This window comes from Coregonus clupeaformis, chromosome 37, assembly GCF_020615455.1.
Source record: "Coregonus clupeaformis isolate EN_2021a chromosome 37, ASM2061545v1, whole genome shotgun sequence".
Lineage (NCBI taxonomy): Eukaryota > Metazoa > Chordata > Actinopteri > Salmoniformes > Salmonidae > Coregonus > Coregonus clupeaformis.
The window spans coordinates 8,004,034-8,031,148 of NC_059228.1; the positions used below are offsets into that span (position 1 = coordinate 8,004,034).

Here is a 27,115-nt window from a genome sequence, read left to right on the forward strand (position 1 = left end):
TGGCATAATAAGAAAGAAATGTAACCATTTAATGCAATAACCATATAGACTAACCAAGTTCTCAATCTCTGTCAACGAACTAGGCCTATAGCTTACTGGTTCAAGCATTCTACCAAATTATAAATATCAGGTTATGATGAATATTCTTCATGTAAATGATTCTTTAAAATAAAGGAAGTTCGTTGATTTTAGTCTCCTGCAACCCACACAGGCACTGGTTCAGATCATTAGAACAGCCTAAATCTTAATTATAACAATGTTAAATAATTGTCATAATGGATTGTTTAGTATGTGATTAGGCTATTATGACGTTATGATATTGATTAGTCTATTATTACTTTATAATAAGGTTGCTATGCATCATTTCCGATTTTCCATCGGTGTCAGCACAGAAATAGAATGAATAGAATGGACCTCCCCATTCAAGTCAATAATAGCATAATGGGTTGACTGGCAGCCATTTTGTGATTACCCATTGGAGCAAAGCAGGAAGTGTGCCCATCAATCTGTGCTGTGATTTGTTGAATCAACTCAACTGACCTTACAAAAAATACATTTAGCATCATTTGAATGAACATTCTACGTTACCATGAAACTTATTCCATCACAATACCAGGCAGCCATTGCGAGTGTACCCATTAGTTTACCAGTCAAATTGCCAGGATTAGAGGTTCCTAGCCTGTTCTATTAATTATATTTCTATGGTCAGAAGTCTGACTCCATTGAGAAATGGCTCTGGAGTTCACTTCCCACACTATCCTAGTAAAAATCATCGCAATTATTGAAGAAAATTATATATTTAATAATAGCTCTTAAAGGGCACACTGCTCGTATGTAATTGGCTAGTTTTAGTCTAGTGGGTGGTATTAGTCATAATTACATTGTAACAAAGTGACGTTTGAAACATTGTTTGCGACACCTATGTCAGTTCAACCCCTCTCCTGTTGTTTTACTGGTTTGTAATGAACGATTCTTTTCACTGTGCAAACTTTTTACTTTGTCACTATAGCCTGATGTGCCATAGACAGTATCACATGACATCAATTATAACATTTGGACAAGTAGTTCAGTTTATTCAGGCCAAGTTATTAAAAAAAGCTATAGACATAAATGAAAGGATGCACTAGGCTATAGTCACTTGACAACCAAGTAATGAACAGTGCCGGTTCAGTAAACTGTGATTCTGTAGAATCTTTTTTTAGTTTAGTTTTACATTGTAGGCCTTTTTAGATAGGCCTAAGGGGAAGGTCCCTTTCTGAGTCATTAACTAAATAATGCTACACTAATTTAAAGGAGAGTACTAGAATGCTGCCAATGTAAGTCACATTTTCTATGCCTAGTTTGCCAGCACTGCAGTGGAGATAACGTAGGAGTTATGTGTGCTTTTAGTCAGTGATAGATGCTGTCTCAGCGCAGCCTTCTCTGATGTCTACAACTACATCAGACACAAACCAATGAAATGCCGTCCTATCTGCCCATTCTATTTAGGCTACCACTATTCTTGGGCCTGAGACACCTCCTTTTTCAAAAGCAGAGACAAAGGCATTGTTTAATGGAGATACAGTGACTTCAGAAACTGTTCTCACCCCTTTACTTTTTCCAAATTTTGTTGTGTTACAAAGTGGGATTAGAATGGATTTAATTGTCATTTATTGTCAACGATCTACTCAAAATACTCTAATGTAAAAGTGGAAGAACGTTTAGAAAATGGTTAGAAAATATATGAAAAATAAAACGCATATCTTGATTAGATAAATATTCAACCCCCTGAGTCAATACAGGGTCGGCAGGTAGCCTAGCGTTTAAGAGCGTTGGGCCAGTAACCAAAATATTTTGACTTTTATTTATTCTCAAAATTCTTCAAGCTCTGTAAATTTGGTTGTTGATCATTGCTAAACAGCCATTTTCAAGTCTTGCCATAGATTTTCAAGTGGATTTAAGTCGAAACTGTAACTAGGCCACTCAGGAACATTCAATGTCGACATAAAGTTCATTTCTTTGCCACATTTTTTGCAGTTTTACTTAAGTCCCTTATTGCAAACAGAATGCATATTTGGAATATTTTTATTCTGTACAGGCTTCCTTCTTTTCACTCTGACAATTAAGTTAGTATTGTGGAGTAACTACAATGTTGTTGATCCATCCTCAGTTTTCTCCTATCACAGCCATTAAACTCTGTAACTGTTTTAAAGTCACCATTGGCCTCATGGTGAAATCCCTGATCGGTTTCCTTCCTCTCCGGCAACAAAGTTAGGAAGGACGCCTGTATCTTTGTAGTGACTGGGTTTATTGATACACCATCCATAGTGTAATTAATAACTTCACCATGCTCGAAGGGAAATTCAGTGTCTGCTTTTTTATTTTTACTAATCTACATAGGTGCCCTTCTTTGCGAGGCATTGGAAAACCTCCCATGTCTTTGTGGTTGAATCTGGGTTTGAAATTCACTGCTCGACTGAGGGACCTTACAGATAATTGTATGTGTGGGGTACAAAGATTAGGTAATCAAATCAAAATCATGTTAAACACTATTATTGCACACAAAGTGAGTCCATGCAACTTTTTATGTGACTTATTAAGCACATTTGTACTCCTAAACTTATGTAGGCTTGCCATAACAAAGGGGTTGACATTTCAGCCTTTCCTTTTTAATTAATTAGTAAACATTTCTAAAAACATAATTCCACTTTGACATTATGGGGTATTGTGTGTAGACCAGTGACAAAAAAATCCAAATTTAAGTCATTTTTAAATTCAGGCTGTAACAACCAAAATGTGGAAAAAGTAGAGTGTTGTGAATACTTGCTGAAGCTTTCATTGACGGGACCACGGAGAGAATGAAAATATATAAATTGTGCGTCTGGAGACTTTTCTTACCGGACTATAGGAGTTGGATCGTTTCTCATTCCAATATGCCAGAGCCATTTACAGACAGTCAAAGCAGAGACCCTTTGATATTCTGCTGTATTATCATCAGAGGCAATTGTCATTTCAAATCTTTGAATTCCCTTGAGTGGCAAGTTAAAAAAGATTTCGACATAGTCCTCAAGGAGAGGACAATCAAAACATAATTACATGGTAGTACGCTACTACAAAAATACTGTAGAGCTATTGTCAGGATTGACAAATAGGAACTTTAGGGTCAACCACATGGGCACAATTATTGTGTGTTGAAAAACAGAATAGGAATGAGGCATTTTACATTTTCTGATATCCCAATATGATTTTTAGCTAATCATTGTGGCCTTATCAGTTAGTTAACACATATCAAATAGTCCTATGTTATTAAAATGTGATAACATAGATTAAGTTAGTTGTGTAGTACTGTCTTTGCAACAACCGCTACATTTCTCTAGGCCAGTATTGTTCCCGTATGCCATTGTTTTTTCCTGCGTGTTGTGACTGATGGTTTGTGAGTGGGGGCTTACGTTAACACAAGAGTTACAAAAAAAAACAACAAGCAACGCAACATTGCTGTCACTGCTAACAATGCTGACTTCATTTCTGTTATTTCTTTTAAACTCATTGCAGCACAGTTTTCCCAAATAGTACTTGTTGCTCTGTGAATAACGTTTGTCTCCCACATCCTGAACAGCTAGTGACTAAATCATTGCAACTAATTGATGTCCAAAATAGGACTCACAGACAGCTATTGGAAAGTATTTTTCACTGAAAACATATGGATTTGTGACAGCCTAGGAATTGCCAATTACTGATTCCTGTATCTCTCATTTACAGATTCAGTGTCAGAAGAATATTCAGTTACTACCAGGCAATGGTGTCGTCTCTCATTAGTCTCTCTTGTGTTCTCAAATATTGTCATATACAGTACCAGTCAAAAATTTGGACGCACCTTCTCATTCAAGGGTTTTTCTTTATTTTTACTATTTTCTACATTGTAGAATAATAGTGAAGACATAAAAACTATGAAATTACACAAATGGAATCATGTAGTAACTAAAAAAGTGTTAAATAAATATATTATATATTTTATATTTGAGATTCTTCAAATAGCCACCCTTTGCCTTGATGACAGCTTTGCACACTCTTGGCATTCTCTCAACCAGCTTCACCTGGAATGCTTTTCCAACAGTCTTGAAGGAGTTCCCACATATGCTGACCACTTGTTGGATGCTTTTCCTTCACTCTGCTGTCCGACTCATCCCAAACCATCTCAATTGGGTTGAGGTCGGGGGATTGTGGAGGCCAGGTCATCTGATGCAGCACTCCATCACTCTCCTTCTTGGTAAAATAGCCCTTACACAGCCTGGAGCTGTGTTGGGTCATTGTCCCGTTGAAAAACAAATGATAGTCCCACTAAGCTCAAACCAGATGGGATGGCGTATCGCTGCAGAATGCTGTGGTAGCCATGCTGGTTAAGTGTGCCTTGAATTCTAAATAAAATCACAGACAGTGTCACCAGCAAAGCACCCCAGCCCATAACACCTCCTCCTCCATGCTTTATGGTGGGAACTACACATGCGGCGATCATCGGTTCACCCACACCGCGTCTCAAAAGACACGGTGGTTGTGACCAAAAATCTCAAATTTGGACTCCAGACCATAGGACAAATTTCCACCAGTCTAATGTCCATTGCTCGTTTTTCTTGGCCCAAGCAGGTCTCTTCTTCTTATTGGTGTCCTTTAGTAGTGGTTTCTTTGCAGCAGTTCGACCATGAAGCCCTGATTCACACAGTCCCCTCTGAACAGTTGATGTTGAGATGTGTCTGTGACTTGAACTCTGTGAAGCATTAATTTGGGCTACAATTTCTGAGGCCGGTAACTCTAATGAACTTATCCTCTGCAGCAGAGGTAACTCTGGGTCTTCCATTCCTGTGGCGGTCCTCATGAGAGCCAGTTTCATCATAGCACTTGATGGTTTTTGCGACTGCACTTGAAGAAACTTCAAAAGTTATTGAAATGTTCTGTATTGACTGACCTTCATGTCTTAAAGTAGTGATGGACTGTCGTTTCTCTTTGCTCATTTGAGCTGTTCTTGCCATTAAATGGACTTGATCTTTTACCAAATAGGGCTATCTTCTGTATACCCTTCGCTACCTTGTCACAACACAACTGATTGGCTCAAACGCATTAAGAAGGAAAGAAATTCCACAAATTAACTTTTAAGAAGGCACACCTGTTAATTGAAGTGCATTCCAGGTGATTACCTCATAAAGCTGGTTGAGCGAATGCCAAGCGCGTGCAAAGCTTTCATCAAGGCAAAGGGTAGCTATTTGAAGAATCTCAAATATACTTTGATTTGTTTAACACTTTTTGGGTTACTACATGATTCCATATGTGTTATTTCATAGTTTTGATGTCTTCACTATTACTCTACAATGTAAAAATAAAGAAAAATCCTTGAATGAGTAGGTGTGTCCAAACTTTTGACTGGTAGTGTGTATACTGAAAAAATACAGTGAGGAAAGAAAGTATTTGATCCCGTGCTGATTTTGTACGTTTGCCCACTGACAAAGACATGATCAGTCTATAATTTTAATGGTAGGTTTATTTGAACAGTGAGAGACAGAATAACAACAACAAAATCCAGAAAAACGCATGTCAAAAATGTTATAAATTGATTTGCATTTTAATGAGGGAAATAAGTATTTGACCCCCTCTTATTCAGAAAGATTTCTGGCTCCCAGGTGTCTTTTATACAGGTAACGAGCTGAGATTAGGAGAACACTCTTAAAGGGAGTGCTCCTAATCTCAGCTTGTTACCTGTATAAAAGACACCTGTCCACAGAAGCAATCAATCAATCAGATTCCAAACTCTCCACCATGGCCTAGACCAAAGAGCTCTCCAAGGATGTCAGGGACAAGATTGTAGACCTACACAAGGCTGGAATGGGCTACAAGACCATCGCCAAGCAGCTTGGTGAGAAGGTGACAACAGTTGGTATGATTATTCGCAAATGGAAGAAACACAAAATAACTGTCAATCTCCCTCGGCCTGGGGCTCCATGCAAGAAATCACCTCGTGGAGTTGCAATGATCATGAGAACGGTGAGGAATCAGCCCAGAACTACACAGGAGGATCTTGTCAATGATCTCAAGGCAGCTGGGACCATAGTCACCAAGAAAACAATTGGTAACACACTACGCCGTGAAGGACTGAAATCCTGCAGCGCCCGCAAGGTCCCCCTGCTCAAGAAAGCACATATACATGCCCGTCTGAAGTTTGCCAATGAACATCTGAATGATTCAGAGGAGAACTGGGTGAAAGTGTTGTGGTCAGATGAGACCAAAATGGAGCTCTTTGGCATCAACTCAACTCGCCGTGTTTGGAGGAGGAGGAATGCTGCCTATGACCCCAAGAACACCATCCCCGCTGTCAAACATGGAGGTGGAAACATTATGCTTTGGGGGTGTTTTTCTGCTAAGGGGACAGGACAACTTCACCGCATCAAAGGGACGATGGATGGCGCCATGTATTGTCAAATATTTGGTGAGAACCTCCTTCCCTCAGCCAGGGCATTGAAAATGGGTCGTTGATTGGTATTCCAGCATGACAATGACCCAAAACACATGGCCAAGGCAACAAAGGAGTGGCTCAAGAAGAAGCACATTAAGGTCCTGGAGTGGCCTAGCCAGTCTCCAGACCTTAATCCCATAAAAAATCTGTGGAGGGAGCTGAAGGTTCAAGTTGCCAAACGCCAGCCTCGAAACCTTAATGACTTGGAGAAGATCTGCAAAGAGGAGTGGGACAAAATCCCTCCTGAGATGTGTGCAAACCTGGTGGCCAACTACAAGAAACGTCTGACCTCTGTGATTGCCAACATGGGTTTTGCCACCAAGTACTAAGTCATGTTTTGCAGAGGGGTCAAATACTTATTTCCCTCATTTAAAATGCAAATCAATTTATAACATTTCTGACATGCGTTTTTCTGGATTTTGTTGTTATTCTGTCTCTCACTGTTCAAATAAACCTACCATTAAAATTATAGACTGATCATGTCTTTGTCAGTGGGCAAACGTACAAAATCAGCAGGGGATCAAATACTTTTTTCCCTCACTATATATAAATGCAACATTCAACAATTTCAAACATTTAGCTGCGTTACAGTTCATATAAGGAAGTCCGTCAATTGAAAAAATTCATTAGGCCCTAATCTATAAATTTCACATGACTATGGATTTCCACCCACAGGGCAGCAAGGCCCAGCCAATCAGAATGAGTTTTTCCCCACAAAAGGGCTTTATTACAGACAGAGTCCCCAGCAGTGGCCTTTTATTGTAACCAGCACAAGGTGCATCTGTTTAACGATCATGCTGTTTAATCAGCTTCTTGATATGCCACACCTGTCAAGTGGATGGATTATCTTGACAAAGGATAAAATGCTCACTAACAGGGATGTAAACAAATGTGTTCACAACATTTTAGAGAGAAGCTTTTTGTACATATGGAATATTTCTGGGATATTGTATTTCTTCTCATGAAACATGGAACCAAAACTTTACATGTTGCATTTATATTTTTGTTCAGTATAGTAAATATCTCCAGTGTAGGCTACTTTGAACTTGTACTCACTGAGTGGGCAGTATTTGTTTATCCAATCAAGAGGTAGAGCCCCGGGGAAGGTAGTGTGAGCCAAAATGTGAAACTGTTGCAGGGAACAACATGTGCCAATGGAACCTGGTCCGGGGCAGAGGGTGAAGTTCAAGCCTGATTGAAACATATCGAGTAGATATAGATAACTATTGTCTGTTGTTTTCTCTTTTTAAACCCTTTCCCTTTGCTACTATTTAGCTATCTTTCTATTTCATTTAGTGAACTTTTAATCTTTTTGCTCTCTATTTAGCTAGCTGTGGAGGTAGTTATGAGGAAAACAAGGTCAGGGGGCCACATGCCATGGGCTCAGAGTGCCCTGTTTGCTAAAGTGAAATTCAGGCAAAGGAGATATCAAACCAAGCACAAACTGTTGAAGAGTGGTTTAAAGTCACTTCAGAGTATCACCAGGGTCATCTTCATTAGGGCACACTGTAGCACTTTTAAAAAACGTATTCTCATGAACCATAAGTCCAAATAACACTAAATCGGTATGTGGTACATCTCTTAACTTAGTTTGAGGAAAGTTAAGGGATTGGTTAAGAGATGGCCGAGTTATTGATAAATCATGAAATCCGATTTTACGTGTCCATTTAAATCCTTTGTAAATCCTCTTCACAATGGTCTATCAACTCTAAACCTTTTAGGGTCATCAAATACATTACCATGATGAACCATGTTAAGTATGGTATTGATATTATAAAAAATAAGGAAACTATTAACAATTAACTTTTTGGACTATGTACCGCTAATGCTTAAAATAATCATACAAAATCTTCTCATGGACTAAAAGTCAGATTCACTCCAAATTTGGTGTTTGAACTCATCACAATAGTCCCTAAAGAGTTTGATAATATAATGTTATTGCAGTCAAAGATGGCCACACTATACCAGTAGATCAGGGGTCTCCAACCTTTTCTAGCATGAGAGCTGCTTTAAGAAAATGAAATGCTTTTTTTTTTTTTCTAGCTTTCAAATAAGCACATTCTTCTGCAACTCTTCCCCGGGTCCTTAGTGCACTACTTTCTCTTGTATACTATGTAAAATAATGGTTAATAAAAAACTCTAAGGGGGTCCCTATAAAATCTGTCATTTAGTTTTCTCCCAAATTATGTTTATCTTCCCAAATGTTTTTTCTGTTTTTTTTTCTTCTGGGTTTTTAGGTTTTTTTTCACTCTCAAAATTACAATTGTTCATAGAGAAACAACGAAATTGGATGTTCTGAGTCCATGTCGATGCTTAAATCACATCAGAATAAAAAAAATGTTTAGGTCTTAAAGAAAAAGAACAAATGTAGATATTTTTTTGTGTAATTCCCCTTTTAATTGCACATCTGGCTCGTTTAATTCTACATCTAGCGAGTAGGCTTGGGCAGTATCCAGTTTTCATTTCAACCTTGTGCCATACCGGGATATTTGGTCATACCGGCACTGAGCACAAAGGGCGCCATTGTATTTCGAAGATGAGCAATGCTAACAAGTACATGTCAAATCCCATAGAGAATGCTAACTAAATGCTAACAAGCACATTGCAAACATTTTTATACTGTTTCTGACCTAAAGTATTTGCAGGACAGACGTGCCAGCTCAAAGTTATACAAGTAACTCAAAAATGCTACTCACAGTTTGCTGCACACACAAAATACATATTAGACCGCAAGGCTCTTGATCCAGGAGGGGATTCTCTGCTGTTACCAAGTGAAACTTGATTTTGGAAGAAGCTAACCACTTAGCTAGATGGCTAACTAGCTACTAAATTAGCAAACCAAATGCACAACTGCAACTAATAGTTATAAGATATCTAGCTGGTAAACATTTAGTTGTGAATTCCATACAGTAACTAGATCACCTAGATCACCTGGCTGCACAACAGTGTGTGACTCACAAGGTTCCAGTCTCTTGCCTTTGTGCGCTTGTAAACAAACACCACATGACTGGAGACTACCGGTCAGCTTCATAATGAAATATTGTGACAGGTGAAATGAAGAACGCAATCTTTATCTCCTAACTTATTGCAAGTTGACTGCAGGTATTTACTTAAATGTAGCTATTATTAGCTACAAATATTCACATTTATAAAAACTTCAAAGAAATCGTGTCAATGGTATTGAGGGTATTTAAAAACCACCCCGTGGCTATTTCCAAATACCCCGGTATACGTTATACTGGCCAAGCCTACTAGCGAGTGAGTAATGTGCTGTCTAATGTGCCGGTCTAGCGATGGTTCTGTACTGCTGCTGCTCACTTCATAGCAAAGTTAGCAAATAATAGATACATTATATACTTACTCATGATATACTTCTACCAGGTAAGCCTACTTTGCAGTTAACATTTAATTGAGAAGGTTTTGGGGTAAGTATTTCTGTCAACCCACAAGATGGTTATCACATCAACTGGCTACGCACGGAGTGAAAGACAAACGCGCACACCACACAGACAGATGGGCAATATTGCTGGAAATTAATTCTCAGATATTGTGTTACATTTGGCTTTTTAAGCCAATAGTGGCTAACCAGGGGTGGGATAATGTCATTGTTGCATTGATTAGATAGTAGCTGGGAGCTTGCGGTGTCTGATACTTGTGAGATTTGTTTAGGACAGTTTGCGGTGGAACACGTGAAAATTGCATGTACTTTCAGAATTGTTTGGCGACGACTCATAGGTGGGCTGCTAGGTACTGGTAGCTCGCGATTGACCTGTTGGAGACCCCATGCAGTAGATGCATATTAGCACATACGCTAATATGCTAAAAATACTTCTAAAATCTTATTCTCATGAACCATATGACCAAATGACACCAAATCTGGAATGTAGGCCTATCGTACATGTCTTAACTTAGTTTGAAAAGCTAAGGGATTGGTCAAAAAATTGCTGAGTTATTGACAAATAAAAAATATGATTTTACGTGGCAATCTAAACCACTGTAAATCTACTCCAAGGGACCTATCTACTTGAAACTTGTCATCGCTATCATGGACGTCCCTAAAATGAACCACACTGAATTTGGTAGTTATATCTCAAAAACAAGGAAACTATTAACAACTCATTCTTTGCATATGTTACGCTAAAGCTCAAAATGTGCAATCGTCTTCTCCTCATGAACAATGTGAAATAGTTCCGAACTCTCCTATTGCTGTTCACCGGACCTTATGATAACTCAGCTATACAGCTGATGCCTGCTGGACTGTTCCTTTTATACGGTACAAAATCCTGTTTATGTTTAGCCTCAGCCCAAACTTTGTCGCCATTACCAGCTGTTGTCTTAGCTCTCTCGAATAACACCTGTGATTGCTTTATGCCTCTCCCATGTCAATATGCCTTGCTTATAGCTGTTTCGGTTATTTCTTAGTGTACTATTTCACTGTAGAGCCCCCAGCCCAGCTCAACCTGCCTTAGACAGCTCCTTTGTCCCACCCCCCATACACACGGAGACCGACTCAATCGGTGCCTCCAGTGATGCTATCTCTTTCATCGTTACCCAACGCTTAGGTTTACCTCCACTGTACTCATATCCTTCCATATCCTTGTCTGTACATAATGCCCCTTTTTTTCTCTGTACCCAACGCACTAGAAGACCAGTTCTTAAAGCCTTTAGCCGTATCCTTATTCTACTCCTCCTCTGTTCCTCTGGTGATGTAGAGGTTAACCCAGGCCCTGTAGCCCCCAGTATCACTCCTACTCCCCAGGCGTTATTAATTTTTTACTTCTGTAACCGTAAAAGCCTTGGTTTCTTGCACGTTAACATCCAAAGCCTCCTCCCTAAGTTTGAGTTATCCACTGCGTTAGCACACTCCGCCAACCCTGATGTTCTAGCAGTATCTGAATCTTGGCTTAGGAAGGCCACCAAAAATTCAGAAATGTCCATCCCCAACTACAACATTTTCCGTCTAGATAGAACTGCCAAAGGGGAAGGAGTTGCAATCTACTGTGTAGAGAGCCTGCAGAGCTCTATCTTACTATCCAGGTCTGTGCCCAAACAGTTTGAGCTTCTACTTCCAAAAATCCACCTTTCCAGAAATAAGTCTCTCACTGTTGCTGCTTGCTACAGACACCCCTCAGCCCCGAGCTGTGCCCTGGACACCATATGTGAATTGATTGCCCCCCATCTATCCTCAGAGTTCATACTGCTTGGTGACCTAAACTGGGATATGCTTAACACCCCGGCCAACCTACAATCTAAACTAGATGCCCTCAATCTCACACAAATTATCAAGGAACCTACCAGGTACAACCCAAAATCTGTAAACATGGGCACCCTCATAGATATCATCCTGACTAATTTACCCTCTAAATACACCTTCGCTGTCTTCAACCAGGATCTCAGGGATCACTGCCTTATTGCCTGCGTCCGTAATGGGTCCGCGGTCAAACGACCACCCCTCATCACTGTCAAGCACTCCCTAAAACACTTTAGCGAGCAGGCCTTTCTAATTGACCTGGCCCGTGTATCCTGGATGGATATTGACCTCATTCCGTCAGTAGAGGATGCCTGGTTGGTCTTTAAAAGTGCTTTACTCTCAATCTTAAATAAGCATGCCCCATTCAAAAAATGCAGAACTGAAAACAGATATAGCCCCTGGTTCTCCTCAGACTTGACTGCCCTTGACCAGCACAAAAACATCCTGTGGCGTACTGCATTAGCATCGAACAGCCCCCGCGATATGCAGCTTTTGAGGGAAGTCAGGAACCTATATACACAATCAGTTAGGAAAGCAAAGGCTAGCTTTTTCAAACAGAAATTTGCATCCTGTAGCACTAACTCCAAAAAGTTTTGGGACACTGTAAAGTCCATGGAGAATAAGAGCACCTCCTCCCAGCTGCCCACTGCACTGAGGCTAGGAAACACTGTCACCACCGATAAATCTACAATAATCGAGAATTTCAACAAGCATTTTGCTACGGCTGGCCATGCTTTCCATCTGGCTACCACTACCCTGGCCACCAGCTCTGCACCCTCCGCTGCAACGTGCCCATGCCCCCCCACACAAATTCAGACAGCTGATGTTCTGAAAGAGCTGAAAAATCTGGACCCCTACAAATCAGCTGGGCTAGACAATCTGGACCCTTTCTTTCTAAAATTAGCCGCTGAAATTGTCGCAAGCCCTATTACTAGCCTGTTCAACCTCTCTTTCGTAACGTCTGAGATCCCCAGAGATTGGAAAGCTGCCGCAGTCATCCCCCTCTTCAAAGGGGGTGACACTCTAGATCCAAACTGTTACAGACCTATATCCATCCTGCCCTGCCTTTCGAAAGTATTTGAAAGTCAAGTTAACAAACAGATCACCGACCATTTCGAATCCCACCGTACCTTCTCTGCTATGCAATCCGGTTTCCAAGCTGGTCATGGGTGCACCTCAGCCACGCTCAAGGTCCTAAATGATATTATAACCGCGATCGATAAAAGACAGTACTGCGCAGCCGTCTTCATCGACCTGGCCAAAGCTTTCGACTCTGTCAACCACCGCATTCTTATTGGCAGACTAAATAGCCTTGGTTTCTCAAATGACTGCCTCGCCTGGTTCACCAACTACTTCTCAGATAGAGTTCAATGTGTCAAATCGGAGGGCCTGTTGTCTGGACCTCTGGCAGTCTCTCTGGGGGTGCCACAGGGTTCAATTCTCGGGCCGACTCTATTCTCTGTGTATATCAATGATGTTGCTCCTTGCTGCTGGTGACGCTCGGATCCACCTCTATGCGGACGACACCATTTTGTATACATCTGGCCCTTCATTGGACACTGTGTTAACAAACCTCCAAACGAGCTTCAACGCCATACAACACTCCTTCCGTAGCCTCCAACTGCTCTTAAACACTAATTAAACTAAATGCATGCTCTTCAACCGAACGCTGCTTGCACTCGCCCACCTGACTAGAATCACTACTCTCGGTGGGTCTGACCTAGAGTATGTGGACAACTACAAATACCTAGGTGTCTGGTTAGACTGTAAACTCTCCTTCCAGACTCACATTAAGCATCTCCAATCAAAAGTTAGATCTAGAATCGGCTTCCTAATACGCAACAAAGCCTCCTTCACTCATGCTGTCAAACATGCCCTCGTAAAACTGACTATCCTACCGATCCTTGACTTCGGCGATGTCATTTACAAAATAGCCTCCAACACTCTACTCAGCAAATTGGATGTAGTCTATCACAGTGCCATCCGTTTTGTCACCAAAGCCCCATACACTACCCACCATTGTGACCTGTACGCTCTTGTTGGCTGGCCCTCACTACATATTCGTCGCCAAACCCACTGGCTCCAGGTCATCTATAAATCACTGCTAGGCAAATCCCTGTCTTAGCTCACTGGTCACCGTAGAAACACCCACCTGTAGTCTGCGCTCCAGCAGGTATATCTCACTGGTCATCCCCAAAGCCAACACCTCCTTTGGCCGCCATTCCTTCCAGTTCTCTGCTGCCAATGACTGGAATGAACTGCAAAAATCTCTGAAGCTGGAGACTCTTATCTCCCTCACTAACTTTAGGCGTCAGTTGTCAGAGCAGCTTACCGATCACTGCACCTGTACACAGCCCATCTGTAATTAGCCCACCCAACTACCTCATCCCCATATTGTTATTTATTTTGCTAATTTGCACCCCAGTATCTCTATCATCTTTTGCACATCTATCATTCCAGTGTTAATACGAAATTGTAACTATTTTGCACTATGGCTATTTATTGCCTTGCCTCCATAATTTACTACATTCGCACACACTGTATATATATTTTCTGTTGTATTTTTGACTTTATGTTTTGTTTACCCTATATGTAACCCTGTGTTGTTTTTATCGCACTGCTTTGCTTTATCTTGGCCAGGTCGCAGTTGTAAATGAGAACTTGTTCTCAACTGGCTTACCTGGTTAAATAAAGGTAACATTTGTTTTTATATATTGTGCTTGTTTTATCCAACTGATCTTGTCCTTTCTTTCATCCCTGTGAAGCTCGTTCATTGCTGCTTACGGCTATATTTTGCATTAACTTCCTGTGTTAGAAAAGGGTGTGCGTAGTGTATGTGAGCGCTACCTTGCCAGTTTTTTATTAGCCTAAGTTTAGTTTTCCTCAATGATAAAGTTGCTCTTTATAATACTTTAGTTATGCATGAGGTTTCATTGATAACACTGAAGCTTAGCCTGGCAACACATACAGGACAGTCGCTAGTGAAAGTCTACACACCCCTTGCACAGTATTCACATTTAGCTAAAAATGAATATATTGGGATTATAGAAAGAAAAATTATAGAACATTTTCCAAATGAATACAAAATTAAAAAACAAAGATGTCTTGATTGTGTATGTCTTCACACCCCAGAGTTAATAGTTGGTGGAAGCACCTTTGGCAGCCATTACAGCTGTGAATCATTTTGAATAACAGGAGGTTGGTGGCAACTTAATTGGGGAGGACCGGCTCGTGGTAATGACTAGAACACATGGTTTGATGCCATTCCATTCGCTACGTTTCAGCCATTATTATGAGCCGTCCTCCCCTCAGCATCCTCTACTGTTTTTAATAATATTCTATCAACTTTGCATGACTCTTAGGGCAAAATGTATCCATTGTTTTTGTCAATATTGCTTAAGATTAGTACATTCGGTTGGGAATCATTGATGGACAGCAATATTTAAGCCGTGTCTCTGATTTTCAAGCAAATTTAAGTCAGGACTGAGACTGGACCACTCAGGAACACTCAACACTTATTGGGAAGCCATTCTGGTGTGTCTTTGGAATTAACATTTGTGTAATTGTCCCGCTGAAAAATAAAACTCTATCCCAGGGTTAGGTTTTCAGAAGACCAAGGGGGGTTTTCCTCTTTTTACCTGGACATTGCTCCTTTCATATTTATTTTGATCTTGACAAACTCCTGAGTCCCTGCCAGTGACAAGCATACCCATAACATGGTGCTGCCACCACAATGATTCACAGCTGTAATGGCTGCCAAAGGTGCTTCCACCAAGTATTAACTCTGGGATGTGAAGACATACACAATCAATAATAATAATAACTTTATTTGTATAGTGCTTTTCATTACAAGTAACTAAGTGCTTCACATCATAAAATAAAAGTACTAATGAAGAAAGAAAGACAGGAGGAAGGAGAATGAAAAAAGATAATTTAAATCATACATTGAAGCTTTACATTAAAAGCGTCTTTATAAGTGTCTGTCTTCAGCAGGGTTTTAAAATTAGTCAATGAATCTGCAAGCCTGATTCTATGGGCCCTAATGGCAAATGCCCTGTCTCCTTTCGTTTTCAACCTAGACTTTGGCATGGTCAACAGTGCCCTGCCAGAGGATCTCAGGCTGCGTCCTGGCTCGTAGGGAGACATCTGCACATTTATTTAAATATTTCATTTATTTGGAATTTTTTTATAAAATGTTAGTTTTTTTAAATCATTTTCTTTCACTTTGGAAATGTGGAGTAGATTGTGTAGATATGTACGAAAAAAAGTATTTTTTATTTTTTTTAAAATTATTTTTGTACTTTTTAACTCTTTCTCCCCAATTTCGTGATATCCAATTGGTAGTTACAGTCTTGTCCCATCGCTGCAACTCTCGTACGGACTCGGGAGAGGCGAAGGTAGATAACCATGCGTCCTCTGAAACACGACCCTGCCAAGCTGCTCCAAAAAAATCAAAAACCTTTTCAGATGTTTTTATAAGGCAGAACAATGTGAAGACTGAATCATTTTGAATCACAGGAGGTTGGTGGCACCTTAATTGGGGAGAACGGGCTCTTGGTAATGGCTGGAGCGGAATGAATGGAATGGTATCAAACACTGTGCACGGAGTGTGTAGACTTTCACTAGGTACTATGTTGCCCCAAGAGTTGTGCAAAGTGGGTAGAATCTGATTCAACATGATTCACAGCTATAATGGCTGCCAAAGATGTCTTCCACCAAGCATTAACTCTGGGGTGTGAAGACATGCAATCAACACATCTTCAGGTTTTCTTTTGATTGAAAATTATAACATTTTCTGTAATCTTTCTTTCACTTTGAAAATGTGGAGTAGGTTGTGCACATCGGTAGGACATTTTTACAATTAAAAAAAATAATTGTAAGACAGCAAAATGTGAAGACTGTGCAAGGGGTGTGTATACTTTCACTAGGCACTGTATTAAATCAGAGGCTTAACAATACATCTCTTAAATATCTCTCTAAGCCCAGGAAAATTGTAATATCATACCTGTGCACTGTATGGATGAATCAGATCCCATATGGACAGTGCTTCAAAGATTCTGACTGAGGCTCTGTCTAACAGTGGATGCCAAAATCAAGGTCTGCTTAACAAACCTGTTAACGCTTAGGCCTAGCTCACCCTGTTGAGCAAACATATGGTCACTTTCAGCTCCAAAAACTCTTCCAAAGCAGAAGTCAACCATATCTTTCATGTTTGGTCTGTTTCCAATAACGTGGTTCATAATATTGCTCATTAAGGTACTCTCATTACCTGGTAATGGGTCAGATGAATAGAGACAATTTGAGAATAGGGATCAGGTACAATGGCACCATAGTCTGTATCCCACATGCTGGATCTCCTATGTGATGTATTAACACAACAATAAAAGCAGTAGTGGAGGAGATGCAGTGTATCTCCTCAGGGTCGGATTCATTAAGGCAGAATGTAGCAAAACCTTTTGCGATGGAAAAGGAAAATGAGCGTTTCTTATCGGCCTAATGAACACGCCACTGACTGTGAATGATGCCCCTCACTCTCTGTGTTTAGGATCAGAAGAGTGCGTGGTGGAAAAAGAGGGGAGGGTAATGGAAAGCTCAGCATTTTAAGTGTTTACCGTTTGCACCAAGTGGGCAGATTTTTATCTGCCGCGGCGGTGCTGTGGGTCCAGAGAGGGGGAATAATGCTATTGAATGCTCAGCCGAATGCACGACAATAGCACTGGTGTGCAAACAATGTGGCCCCACGGCCAGGGCAGTGGACTCACAGGACACAGCTGCCAAGGGCTAGGCCTAACCCGAACTCCTGTGCTGCACGCACACTCACCAGGCACGCTGTACGTCACTCCGTTACTTGCCTACACCCTGTCATTCCATCACTCGCTGATTTAATCAATCGCCTACGATAAAAGGTTTTATGATAAAAATGATCTACTAGAAAGTCTCTGTCTGATTCTGAGGTTACTAGTATCGACACAGGCTCCATATTGGATCAGTCTCTCCCTCAATGAACCAGGAAGTGGGCCAGATAAGCTCACTAAATTAGCTCTGTAGTCAGTGCCAAAATACACTGCTCAAAAAAATTAAGGGAACACTAAAATAACACATCCTAGATCTGAATGAATGAAATGATCTTATTAAATACTTTTGTCTTTACATAGTTGAATGTGCTGACAACAAAATCACACAAACATTATCAATGGAAATCAAATGTATCAATTTCTGGATTTGGAGTCACACTCAAAATTAAAGTGGAAAACCACACTACAGGCTGATCCAACTTTGATGTAATGTCCTTAAAACAAGTCAAAATGAGGCTCAGTAGTGTGTGTGTGGCCTCCACGTGCCTGTATGACCTCCCTACAACACCTGGGCATGCTCCTGATGAAGTGGCGGATGGTTTCCTGAGGGATCTCCTCCCAGACCTGGACTAAAGCATCCGCCAACTCCTGGACAGTCTGTGGTGCAACGTGGCGTTGGTGGATGGAGCGAGACATGATGTCCCAGATGTGCTCAATTGGATTCAGGTCTGGGGAACGGGCGGGCCAGTCCATAGCATCAATGCCTTCCTCTTGCAGGAACTGCTGACACACTCCAGCCACATGAGGTCTAGCATTGTCTTGCATTAGCAAGAACCCAGGGCCAACCGCACCAGCATATGGTCTCACAAGGGGTCTGAGGATTTCATCTCGGTACCTAATGGCAGTCAGGCTACCTCTGGCGAGCACATGAAGGGCTGTGCGGCCCCCCAAAGAAATGCCACCCCACACCATGACTGACCCATCGCCAAACCGGTCATGCTGGAGGATGCTGCAGGCAGCAGAACGTTCTCCACGGCGTCTCCAGACTCTCACGTCTGTCACATGTGCTCAGTGTGAACCTGCTTTCATCTGTGAAGAGCACAGGGCGCCAGTGGCGAATTTGCCAATCTTGGTGTTCTCTGGCAAATGCCAAACGTCCTGCACGGTGTTGGGCTGTAAGCACAACCCCCACCTGTGGACGTTGGGCCCTCATACCACCCTCATGGAGTCTGTTTCTGACCGTTTGAGCAGACACATGCACATTTGTGGCCTGCTGGAGGTCATTTTGCAGGGCTCTGGCAGTGCTCCTCCTGCTCCTCCTTGCACAAAGGCGGAGGTAGCGGTCCTGCTGCTGGGTTGTTGCCCTCCTACGGCCTCCTCCACGTCTCCTGATGTACTGGCCTGTCTCCTGGTAGCACCTCCATGCTCTGGACACTACGCTGACAGACACAGCAAACCTTCTTGCCACAGCTCGCATTGATGTGCCATCCTGGGTGAGCTGCACTACCTGAGCCACTTGTGTGGGTTGTAGACTCCATCTCATGCTACCACTAGAGTGAAAGCACCGCCAGCATTAAAAAGTGACCAAAACATCAGCCAGGAAGCATAGGAACTGAGAAGTGGTCTGTGGTCACCACCTGCAGAACCACTCCTTTATTGGGGGTGTGTTGCTAATTGCCTATAATTTCCACCTGTTGTCTATTCCATTTGCACAACAGCATGTGAAATGTATTGTCAATCAGTGTTGCTTCCTAAGTGGACAGTTTGATTTCACAGAAGTGTGATTGACTTGGAGTTACATTGTGTTGTTTAAGTGTTCCCTTTATTTTTTTGAGCAGTGTATATACCAAATGGCCCTGAACTTTATAGGCTGAAATCCATATGGAGCTAACCGTTTTTTTTTTGGTGCCGTACCCGCCCCACGCCGGTCACATCAATTCCAAGCCGCACCCGATATCCAGAATCGGGACAGATTCTTCTCTGCAACCCGACCCACCCGCATAGAATTGTTCCAAGAGCCGATCCGTGACCTGCCAAATAACATGAATTCATTTAATTGTTTTCACGACTCCAGAGCAGTAGGCTATTATTCCCCTCCCTGCATGAATTAATTTGTATACATGTTTATTCAACATTTGGGTCATTTTTACAATGAGATGCAGCACATTGACTAATTTGTATCAGGCAATGTGACAAAAGGCCCGGAAAATCGTCAGAGACTCCAACCACCCAAGCCATAGACTATTTTCTCTGCTGCCGCACGGCAAGAGGTACTGGTGCATCCAGTCTGACACCAACAGGCTCTTGAACAGCTTCTATCCCCAAGCAATACGACTGATAGATAGCTAACAAAATAACTACACAGACTATCTGAGTTTACCTTGTATCTGTTATTGAGCTTTTATTTCAATCTTTGCACTGTCTCTAGGCACACTCACAGGGCCCTACAAACCCAGTAGCTGTCACTTCAACACACACACAAACACTCCATGTGCTTACTCACACATAATATGCACATACATTTATACTGACTCTACACACCTGCACACCCACTCAACCCTATACAGAAGGAATGAAAATGAATTATTTAGGCTATAATATTATTATTATTATTATTATTATTATTAGGAGGGGGAGAGGGGAACAGGACTGAGTTTGGGAAACCCTGGCCTAGGCTACTCAAACTTTTACCAGTGCACCGGTTTAAACTTGATATGGCCTGCGTATGGTCTAAATGAACGAAAGCCTGAATTAACATAATCATTAGTCGATGTCCGTGCCCCCGTGGAAATCTAATTAGCATAATAAAGAAATCCCCATGAAAATCCATTAGTTTAAGCTAGAGATATCCGTTTTTTTGCATTGGATGCGTCTCATTCCACCACATGTCGTACTTCCGCATCTGTGGTGAAAGGTGACCGAGCTAGAGCGGTGTTTGTCAGACCATTAGACATCCTGAAAATTGGTCTTCTCACAAAATTGTCTGTAGTGTTGGAACGGTTTGGCCTACAAACTATTATGACCTCTCTATGGAAAGATGAGACTCTCACGAACACGTACATGTTGGTTTTGCTCTAGGACGCCCACAGGCCTCACAAAACTCGTCTGAAGGTCTCCCAGTACCATTTAAAAAAAATTTTTAAAAAAAATTATAAACCAAATTGTTTCCTAATCTCAGATATAGGACAGACACTTCAGAACAAACTTCCTTTAGATTTTTTTTGGGGGGACTATCTGTTGTTCCATGTAGTGAATTTGTTATTCAATGCATTTGTATGGGCTAATAGCACTAAGGCTAAAACTAATTTTCCATCCCAAAACAAGTCATATTTTTTTATACTTCAAGGGGTCTTAAAATAAAAAATCAAATAGCTAAATGATCCTTGGTATGACCTTGTTAAAACAATTCCATATAGCTTAGTAGAACCCCCCTCCCCCGGCTTAGACAGGGCGTAAACAAATACCTGCTTGCACTTTTTGCTGGCTTTGTATCCATCTACCGGGTTGTTGTCCTTGTCCACAATGACTCCAAAATCCTTCCAAACCAAACTGGGGATTTCACAATAGTGTTTTTCATATTTCTCTGGGTAGGCCTACGTGAGCCATTTTCGCATGAGCTAGGCTAGCCAGGGAAAGTACACTCGGCAACTAATTATCACGTGGGGGGATGAAACACGTTTCAGCACCACACAAATAAAGGACAGTTCCCTGATCCACTGCGTGCATGGCTGGTAGCCTAAATGTTTGCCTCACCACTCACAGAATGGAATTCGCAACACAACAAGCTCCTGGGTTTGTAAAATAATATAATTATCATGATTTAAAACGTTTCCCACCCGCAATATAATTGTTCTGAACCGCGAGCCGACCCACGGGTTGAAAGAATGTTTTCATTCCACACGCCAGCTGATTTTTTTTATTTTTTTTTGCTGGTCAACTGCAGTGGACCATGGGTATCCGACCCAATGCAGGACTCTAGTTCAGAGGGTGGCCACATGGCAGGTCTGCTAGCCTGGAGGACTAAATACACTGATTCGTCACACACACACACACACACACACACACACACACACACTGCTAACTTCAAAAGAGCCCACTCTGGAAATGAAACATGTTGAGTGTTTGAGGAAAGAGCACACTCACAAATCACGCCATTCTTGGCACTAGTTTAATCTACTCTTGATTTTCTAGGTGTGTCCCTACTCTTGAAATCCTCTACTATTTACATTCCTATCAGACCAACGAAAATCTGCACACTGTGCAGTTCCGTCGGCTAATGTAAAATACTCTCTCTCTTTTAGTTTCTGTTGACTAATGCTTGGCTGTCTAATTGAGATTCGCTAGGATTACAAGACCAGCTGGTTTTGGCCTGCGTTGACAACAGCAAGGCAAAATGCAAACGCAAGATTCCAATGGTTTCTGCTGTGTAATATCAGGCAGCATGGTCTGTGATTGTCTTTGACTTGGACATGAGTTGTAAGAGGCCCTCATTTAGTTGAAACCCTGCTCTCCCCTTATCAGGTCACTGCTGAACTTTCAACAAATTGATATGATTGTATGTTTTGTGCATCTGTGTGGATGATGAGTGTTCCTTATCCTCTCACAAGTCATCAAGTTATTATCGCTATTATCTCCAAGCTAGTCTTAAGCAACATCCACAGTGTCTAGTAGTAGTGATGTTGTCGTACTCTATTTTGATAACTAGCTGAGATAAGATAACTAACCTCTGACCCCTCTCTTCTCTTGCAGGACCGGAATCGGCCCTTTGATGCATTTAGCTTGCACTCTTTGGAGAATTCCTTAATGGATATGATAAGGACTGACCATGACAAAGGTAAACCCAGCTGGTGGCCCACCAATGACTATCGCTGATATATCATTTTGCAGGCTAGGAATAATCATACATCCACGCTTATGTTTTTTTGGGCTTCATGGGAATAATCTTTTGATAAAACCATTTGTTTTATTTTGCTCTATTTGCCTTCTTTATCACCAATACAATCTAGTTTTTGCAATCGTAATTTTAATACGATAAATTAACCACTGGCCTAACCTGCAAAATCAGACACAATTTTCATGCACTCTGTGTAGTGTACGCTTTTTTTTTTATATTCCTTACAAGCTGCTTCTCTGCATTTTCTTCTGACTTTATTCAACTACTCATGATTACATTTTTGCTTCTGTTTCCCGGGTAAATATTGTGGTCCGTCACATGTAAATATTTATATTGATGTCACTTGTGTCATGGCATGTTGCCATGTTTTGTGGTTATCTGTTGTTGTTTTGAGTGACCATGTGTGATTGATTGTTCACATGTGTGTGCTCCTTTGCGTGCCTCTTTTGAAGGTGTGTGTGTTTGCGTGTGAACCATTTTATTTATTACTACCGTAATCATTGACAGACTTTTATTTGGTGCCGTTATGGCAAAGTGAAGGTTGTTGTAGTCAGATTGTATTTGTTCCTGTTATTAAGTTGGGAGGAAGGATATAAGAGAAAGTCAAATTAGTATGAAACTGAGCTAAAGTTACCCCTTATATGCTACTCCTCTTCTGCGGGATGACAATAACATTGAGTCAAATTCATTTGGGTCAAACAAGTGGGTTCAAATGTGTCTGTTGGTTGCTCTAAAGGCTGGCATAGTGATTATTTGATACAAAGAAATAGCAAATCAAAGCAATTATTCAAATGCCTTATTTTAGAGAAACACAAAGGTAGCCCTTAGTCTATCTTTATCAGAGCATAGAGCGTTCACTGTGAAAAGCAACATGTTGTTTTGTAATGGAGACTCCCCAAATTCTTTGATGTCACATTGTATGTATGTCACAGGCTCACAGATTCCTTGAGATAATTCTGTCAGGTCACATGCCTATTATGAAAACTGACTCCATTGCTTTCAGATCTCTGTTGGACTATTGGCCTCTGTCATGTTCAGTGTTGTTTTCTTAGCCTGCCAGACAATGGAAATGTTTGGGGGGGGGGTTATTATGAGTAGCGGCCTGCTGCTTTCTCATGCATAGATACTGTTTTTTCAATATTGTGTCAGGAGAGGATTGTTTTAATGCTGCAAAGGTTGTCCCGGGCAGGCTCAACTTCACTGGAACTAGAGGGAGGGGAGGAGACCGAGACCTCTCCTGAAAATGTTCCCCTGTGGGAGAGAGGGGGGAGAGAGGACGATGGTTCCACATTCCTGCCCCAGCACTGTTTACTCCCCTTCCTCATGTCAACAGCGTGGGGCTGCCTTCAGAGAGGCGTGCTGCCGCTTGGCCTGTCACAGAGCAGGTCTTCCCTGTTGGTGTCCTCCTTCCCTAACCTTGGCTCCACTGGCTTTGGCTGCCCTAATACAGCAAGGCACAGGACAGCCATCTATTTGTGCTGTCTTGCCAACAGTCATTGACAATGGCCATTGACTCTGACCATACGAGTTAGCAAGACAGCACAAACAGATCTGGGACCAGGCTAAGGGATAGCCACCTAGATCTGTCACTTGCACTCAGGGGTGAAAGTAAGCTGGCCCGGTACCGAAGAAATAGTCCTGGCAGAAGAAATAGTGGGGGTACGACGTACCGTTAAAACTGATAATTACTTTACTTTATAATTACTAATCACAATAATTAACCCAAAATTCCAAGAAAACTATAGGCTATTACACCATTCTTTAACATTACCGCATGAAAAATTAGTGAATTGACTTAAAATCCGGTGATCTACACTCCAAATTGTGTTATGGTTAGAGGAGAACACTTTGATTTTGCCAAGATGAGTGTCAGAGACCGAGGCCCGCGGACAGCATTGGACGCACCAATTCCGGCTACAAATGTAGGCCTAATGACAATCTCAGAATGTCATTACAATACATTTGTAGGTGTTTTGTGACCAATGTATCTTTTTATTCATCAAATTGCGGGTGCACATTGAAATTGTTTGGATGCTGGAATTATTTTGTGAGTGGACGACGGTGCATGGGTAGCATGGGAAGGGATTGTTTGACAATCAGATGAAAGCCTCATGACTGGTTGTGTTTATGCCACATTAAAAGGTAATACATGTTGAAAGGGATATGACAAATCTTTGCTAGGCCCACAGAGATCATATGAAATTAATATGGATTCTAAATGTAATTCTTAGATTACACCTAGGCAATAAAAAAATAAATACACTTTGCTTATCCTTTCCCTGTGTTATTATCTCAAAGTGATGCTGACTCAGTGTTTCCGTTGCAGTCATTCAGCCGTGGTGCTGCGCCACACCAAAATCATTGCCGCCACTGCAAAAAAATATGGCACATGAAAAAATATTTCTGCTAAGGCGCACTTCGAAGATGCTAGAACAGTCCACGTTTACATTTCCTCTGCAAACAAGTCATGAATAGAAAAATCAGACAACCCCATAGTAGAATAGTTTATCTATTTACCTAGTCGGCGTGGTGTTTTGTGTTCTATACAAGATAAATGTTCCTCTCGAGGCTCATTTCAAGTTATGAGTGATCGGGAGGGAAACATGCATGACAAGCAGTCAATGCACAACAATTCTTGCAATCGCTGGGAAAACAGCTGTTTTAATGGCTTTTTTACTTTATTTATTTATTTCTCAACTCTTAAATATTAGCGAACTACACCATTTTAAACCCAGAGTTTTTAGCAGCAGCATTTGCCTCTGCAGAGTGCCCCAACAATCGGATGTTCTGGTTTTCAGAGGAAATGGAAAGAGAGCCTGTGACCCAACTTCCGCTTTTAGATGTTAACAAGGCGACACTCCATCTTAACTCTTCCTCCATCTTAACTCTTCCTCCATCTTAACTCTTCCTCCATCTTAACTCTTCCTCCACATTTACTAGATTGGTTGAACAGTGCAGAAGAGAACCTCCTCGTCAAGACCAGTATGTAGGGGGTCTAGTTTCAGGCGATTATTTTACGCCTGCTATGTTAGGTTAGCAGCAGCATGGTTAGCAGCAGCATGGTTAACACTAAGCAATTAGCTGTGAGTGCATAGGGGAGAGTGGGGCTAAATGTAACAGGGTAACTTGTAGGGATGTGAATGTGAACCACCCTCAGTCTGACTGTGATGTTGAAAAGGGCAAGCCTCTATAGAGTTGACTCTGTGTTTGAAGCGGAGTCAGTCCAGAGACTCCATCCAGGGGGAGGGAAAGGGAGGAGAGAGGCCACTCCACTGACTGCCACTCCATTCTTGTGATCCTCTCCAACTCCTGAATGTTGATTAATCCGATCGGAATGGCATGCATGGGGAATTTACGCTCTGTTTTGAAAGTTGAAAGGGAGCAGGCAGGGCTGGGATGGCCTGAACAAACAGGTCCGCTGAACTCACGTGTGGAGAGTAAGGGTTAGAGTTAGGCCTCCCTTGCACCCCCCCCCTCCCCCGGCCTGGAAAAACACCAGCAGCCTCTACTGCAGCCACCAGAGTCCAAGCTGCTGTGGCTATGGCGCATGCACACACAGACCTCTGCACATACACATCCACTGACACAGGACAAATTGCTCCATAGACTGACTAGCATATACCGCCACATGCAAATCAGGCATTCTATTCAAAGCATTCATGTCATGTCCACACACATCTGCTGCTCAGCCGGTCTGCCTCAAATGGTCTTTCAAATGTGACTGTATGCCTCGGCTACAAATAGACTCCATTGTTAATTTGTGTTCATTTTACTCAACTTGAGCTTTTAAATGTATTTAGTGTATTTAGTGATGTTTGAATTACCATGAATTTCAGCAGTGCATAGAAACATGTAGCCTAGTAATAACAAATAGGCCTACTGTTTGTTTCGAAAAAGCAAATTAATTTAGCCTTCTTACAACTGACATTATAGAATTAAAAAGAAACACTTGATTGTGTGTGTGGGAGAGGGTCATTCTGGGTTATGTGTGTGGGGTGATGTGGACATTTGCATTGGTTGGATGAAGACATATAGGCTTATATGACAGATGGGGTCAGTTGCTGTGTAGGACTACATGCTAAAAGAATAGCATAGTGGAATCTGATGCAGCACACTGGTAAACTAGAGTGCAGTAATCACATCTATGCTGTGGTTGATCAATGAAACGAGTCTTCTAACTGTAAATACGCATCTCAACTAGTTTAAACTCTGCAGTCTCTCTAACTTGAGTACAGATCTATTGAGCAATGCTGTTTGTCTTAGTGTGTTTGTTGATTTACAAATCAATAGATAAAACCTTACTCTTGACGCCCATTTTATTATCAGGAGGGACACTGGAACTTCAGAGTAGACTGATGGGGCAAGAGAAGGAAGGGGAAAGAGCAGTGAAGGCTGTTTATTTTGGGTCAGAGATGTCACAACAGCCTGACCCTGAGGTAAAAGGTCATTAAAAGGTCACCCAGACATTCAGGCTCTCTTGGCCAGGCTGACCGATAAGCTGAACTTGACCTAGTCCAGCCAAATGTAGGCTAGGCTAACTCAAATGTGCACCTTTTTAAATAATTTGCTCTATCACTGATGACGACAGAGGATGCGTCTGAACTTTAAACAGTCTGTAATCATTGTTGGGAGATAACTTTCTTAGCTTTGCTGAAAGTGGGAAAGGTTAGACACACACACACGCTCCATTAGCTTAG

General features: G+C 41.6%; 1 protein-coding gene across 6 annotated transcripts in view; it reads left to right on the forward strand.

The window, feature by feature from the left end:
- LOC121553688 (cytoplasmic polyadenylation element-binding protein 3) overlaps positions 1-27,115 on the forward strand; it is a 59,849-nt gene that overhangs the window by 5,457 nt on the left and 27,277 nt on the right. For all 6 annotated transcript variants that reach the window (XM_041866997.2, XM_041866992.2, XM_041866994.2 and 3 more), the window contains one exon: positions 22,274-22,358. In XM_041866997.2, coding sequence (XP_041722931.2) covers positions 22,274-22,358 — 85 coding nt within the window. The remainder of the gene's footprint in view (positions 1-22,273; positions 22,359-27,115) is intronic.